Source organism: Arachis duranensis, chromosome 9 (assembly GCF_000817695.3).
Source record: "Arachis duranensis cultivar V14167 chromosome 9, aradu.V14167.gnm2.J7QH, whole genome shotgun sequence".
In the NCBI taxonomy this organism is placed as follows: domain Eukaryota; kingdom Viridiplantae; phylum Streptophyta; class Magnoliopsida; order Fabales; family Fabaceae; genus Arachis; species Arachis duranensis.
In genome coordinates this window covers 2954874-2960319 of record NC_029780.3, presented here as the reverse complement: position 1 = coordinate 2960319, position 5446 = coordinate 2954874, and the positions used below count along the sequence as shown (strand labels likewise).

The following is a 5446-nucleotide window of genomic DNA, read 5'->3' as shown; positions in this document are numbered from 1 at the left end:
ATTCATTATTTCTATTTTCATGAGACAATTGTGTTGTGTCCTAAAAGTTTACTTTTATCCAAACTTTAATTAAGTGTTAAATTCGTTAAATGTATGATTATTTTATGGGTTAAAAAAGTATAAAATATATTTATACAATAATATTTAAAAGACAATAAAAAACTTATTCAAATATCTTAAAATCATTATATTTAAAAATTATTAAACTATTATTTTATTGTATACTTTTAAATATAATAAATACATAATTACAATATTATTTATATAAAATTATAAATATTATATTATATAAAATAATTTTAGATATTATCTCCTCAGTATTATCAACATTTATATTACCATCATACATGAAAGAGGATAATTTATTTTCTAATTTATGTATACTTATACTGTTTTTCCTATAATTTCCTTTTGGGTTGGTGCTAAACTGCCAATAGAGTTTGTTTCTAATTTCTCTAGGTCACAGATAATTAAACAAAATTTTATTGCATCAATAAATATTACACATCATCATTACATCAAATACAACTTTTATTCCATAATACATGATTGGTCACACCTAGGATACATATCTTGACTTTGGAGGAAAAAGACACTAAAATTAAAAACCACTAATAACAAATTAAAAAAACAACCAACAACTCTCTTCATAGGAAGAAATGCAAACTAGAAATATCAAAAGATACAAAATGGAAAAATAAAAGATTCATAAGAAACCCTGTAGGACTCAAAGGTTAGAATAGGGAGATATAGACCATCACCTAATAAAAAAAAAACCTAAGAATCAACTTTGGGGTTTCATGAAGCATATTTTAGTCTGCTCTAAGAAGAGAAACTATTGGAGACATGTATAAAATATACAAGACTATGTCCCCATATACCTAGCTAGAAAGCTAGTATCAAATTATCACTAATAATTTAATACAGCAAAAAACATTTTATCTTAATTCGAACATTATAACTTTTTAAATTGTTTGATAAACTATACCTCCTTCACATATCTGTAGTATCATTTAAACACATAAAATGAAAATAAAAATTTAGGTACAACTAACTTCATGTGAAATTAATAAATGAGAGTTATTGACTGCACATGAAGTAAACCGAACCTGAATTTTCAGCTAAAATTAATTAATGAGCTATTTTGATTTCATTTAACTCTTTTGTGATTGCTGGAATACAACTTGAACTACGAGCAAGCCCTCCTTTATTGATGATCCCTCCTTTCTCTCTAGGGCTAATAGACTTAGCCCTAATTTTTCCATCAAACTTACTCTTCTTAAGCATCTCCTTCATTGCTTCAGCTTGAAACAATACCGGAAATGCCCTTCCAAACTTGTTAAACCTAACACATGCACTCATGTGTGAACTCAAAGCCTCTTCTTTCTTCCCTCCATTTTTCTCCAACTCTTCCTTCACTGCCTCAGAACACAAACCACACACAAACTTCCCTAGGAACTTGTCGCGGACGCGGTCCATGTACTCAAGAGTACACTCCTCAGACATGCCACAACACTCACACTTTCCATCTACTTCAACCTCGGATATCGACGAAAGCTGCTTGGTATTGTTATTATTCTTAGAAGAATCGATCATCGCCTCTTTCGCTAGCTCGAACGAGATGTCCGAGATAGTTCTTTGAAGATTCTCAGATGAAAGCTTTGGTGGCTTTGATAATATGTTGTTGTTGCTCCTAGTAGCGAAAGTGCTACTAGGCAAAGATTCTCCATGAGGTGCCATATGGTGAAATTAAACTAAACACCACCACTTATGAACCTAATTGAAGGATCAAAATAGGGAATTGGGAAATTAGAAAACTTGATTATGTGGGGTTTGAGGAAAAATTTGTAGTAAAACACTTGGCTTAAACTAAGAGCATGAACACATTATCTTAATGGAGGAACAACAATGCTATTTATAATAGTATAATTCAAGTTCTTGGAATCGAATCTAGAACTTTATAAATTTGTGTGGATGCTACAGAAACTGAATTTAATGCCAACTTTCCAAAGCCGTGAACTTAATTTTACTAGATTTTTCGAGGCAACTTTTTTTGTGAGTGAAGTTTGAATTAAATGTATATCTATCTATCTAACCTGAAAGGTAAGTGTGCCTTGTTTTTTTTCTTTATGTTACCTATAAATATTTCAGTACTATAGTGAGCTTCAATCCACGTTTGTTTGGTAGTTGTATATGACAATCCAAAGAAGAAAAAAGGGTTTTGATGAAAATGACAAATGCAGCACGAGGTTTACCTGCATGATTTCTTTCTTAGCTTTTTCTCGTGCATGCTAGAGCTAGCTATAACCGCACACTTTTTCTTTTCTTTTCTTTAAAAAAAAAAGTTTCTTATTTTTTCATGCGGTGTACATATATACACTATAATTATATATATATATAAAATTTAATCGTGTGATCTGATCAAGACTCATCATAAAAAGAGTAAGTTAAATCTGAACTGTTTAAGTGACATAAATGTTTTACAAATCAAGGAAATACATAAAAAAAATAATGTATTATATTATTTAAATATANATTAAAATTAATATAATATTTTTTTAAAATATATAGTGAAAGATTTAATTAAATTTTTAATTAATTGTGGATACATTTAATTTATAGATAAATATTCAGTTAATTCTAATATTTTTTATATTAAGAATGAATTAATTATAAAATTAAAAATAAGGTAAGGTCTTAATTAAAAATTATAAAAATTTAATTACAAAAATAACTAAACTTATTATTTATTTATTTTTAATTGTTGGGAGGAATACAAGAGTCACGTGTATTCTCTTTACTTGTAAACAGTTGCGATACTATAGAACCTATGTGGATCTTATATCTGAATCCAACTATATTTGATCAAGATACTTCTACACTAACATATGACATTTTAACAAATAAATTAAGTGAATAACTATAGTAGTAATAGTTAAAGTTTCATACACCAATGAGTAATAGCTCAAATGACATAATCTTCCTATATTCAATTAAGAGGTTGCGAATTTGAGACTCCTATCTTTGATAAAAAAAAAAAATAGTTAAAGTTTCATACATAATTAATAGACTATATCTAATATCATAAAATTATTCCACGTTCATGTAATTGAATTGACTAATGGAAGTTAAAGCTACAGTGGAAAAACATCAATAATATAGTTTCCAAATTCATATTCCATATGCATATATATGTAGTACTTACACATATATAAAACAAAAACTAAAGTTTCAAAAAAAAAATATATGGAATACAAAATATTACTATAATGATAACTAAATTTAAATATATAGTGATGCAATAAACAAGTTTATCTTGCCATACTAAAAGTAATATTTTATAGATAGCTATTAGAGATGTGGTCCAATACCAAGTAGGCACCGATACAAGTTGTTAGCGGTATTCACATGCTAGCATGGTGAAACCATATACACTACTATTTTAAATTTATTCTTTAATTTTGTGGTAAAATTAATATCACACCACTAAGAAAAGAAGAAATATGCAATACGGTATAAGTTTAATTTGCTCCACATACATAAACTAACTTTTGCTTCTTCACGGGACCTTAAATGAACCATATAGAAAGATGATCCAAAGTCGTTGAAGTTATTTACTTGACTTCAGTAGTGCTACTAATCAATCTCTACAAAAGCTAAGGTCATAAATAATGTTGGATAAATTCAATCGTAGTAAGATATGAGTGTGTGAGCAACATCAAGCCTATATATAAGTCAATATATCCGACGATGTGTTTTGTAAAATAAATAAGGAAGAAGTAATAAAATAAAGTATAAATAAAAAAATATTATTATCAATATTTATTAATATTATTATATTATTATAAAGATAATATATTAATATTATATTAGTAGTATATGAAAAAAAAGTAAAAATATTTTATATTGTAGTGCATATAAGAAAGAAAGAGAAAAAGTATTTGTTTTTATTATTACTGTGTGTATGTTACATGAGAGAATTTATCCTCTAGTTATACATATAAAATTTAAGTATTTAACCTTCATTAATTCTAAATTTGTATTGACAAGTTAAGCTTTGAAAAGTTCAGCCGCCCAATTAATAAATGAGTATTCATTCCGTTCTTATCACGATGAATAGAATTTTTATTTTTATTTTTATAAGTAAAATTATGGGAAGACATTACTCTTACAAATTTTTTGGTGTCTGTTGTTACTCTTACCATTAGAACATTTAAAGTTATTCCCATTTCAAAAGTGAGTATTTAATATTCTCATATCGTTAACCAAAAAAAAAAAAAACTCATGTCAAATGAATAAAGATTGATATATAAAATTACTATTATCTCTTTTAATAATTATTATATTTCTTATTAAAAATCTCATTCTTTTATTAATATTGACAGTATTTTGAAATTAAGCATATATTTTCAGGAATGTATATATTGGTATTGCCAAACAAATATATTTATAATTTATTCTAGATGTCATTTTTTTTTCTCATTTTTGGACAGTGTTTGTTTTTTCTTTCCTTTTTTGGACACTGGGTATTTTTTTTGGTATGATTCGGACACTAGAGCCCATTTTGGTGGTTTCTTTATGGAAATTGCATCAAACAATAACAACTGAAGTCCAAAAATTAAATGGTCAACTCTAAGGGGTATTTTTGGGCCAACATACTATGGGCTTTGATATCGTGAATTGTCAAAAAAAGGGCTTTGATATCCATCACTAGAAAAAAAAGGGCTGTATTTCTATTTCAAGTGCACCGGAATTTTCGGTGCACCAATTATTTTAAGCGTTGATCTGAATTATTAGAAAATATATATATAATATATATTAATTAAAATCAACGGTTAAAATAACTGGTGCATCAGTATTCTCTGGTGCACTTGAAATGTTTCCCTTATAATAATATGTAGTAAATATTAAAGTATTGATTCCTTTGCATATTTAAGATAATGTGTTGATAAGATTTACTACCATTTTTGTTTAATTGCATTAGATTTAGAGGGAAAAAAATGGAATATTCAATTCATACTCTTTTCTTATATATAGATATAGTTTTTTCCCCCTCTTTTGATATCATGTTGCTTCTTGCAAATTGAAAGATGCTTGCATATAATATATTGTGTGCGGTGCACGTGCTTCCATGTTAGCAATAAGACATGGTGGAGGAGTACGCACGTGTGGGGGAGGAAGCACCAAAGGAAATTGATCAAGCAAAATTAATATTTATTTTTTAAAAAAATGAAAAATAAAAAAACCCTTCAAATTGAAAATTGAGTTATATATTATTATCCCATTGGAACAAAAAACAAACAAGCTTCATTGAGAAGACTCACTCATCATCTTCATACCTACACTCACATGATAGCTGACACACACTCTCTCTCTCTATCTTTCTCGCGTGCTCACTGCAACTCACTAATTTTCTAATTAAGTCGCAAAATAAAAAATAAAAAAT

The 5446-nt window shown here is 27.5% G+C and overlaps 1 protein-coding gene across 1 annotated transcript; it reads right to left on the bottom strand.

The window, feature by feature from the left end:
* Positions 1-452: 452 nt before the first annotated feature.
* LOC107463952 (uncharacterized) lies at positions 453-1896 on the bottom strand. Its single transcript, XM_016082854.3, has one exon. It carries the CDS (start codon positions 1738-1740, stop codon positions 1132-1134), a length of 609 nt encoding a protein of 202 aa, XP_015938340.1. The 5' UTR covers positions 1741-1896; the 3' UTR covers positions 453-1131.
* Positions 1897-5446: the final 3550 nt, after the last annotated feature.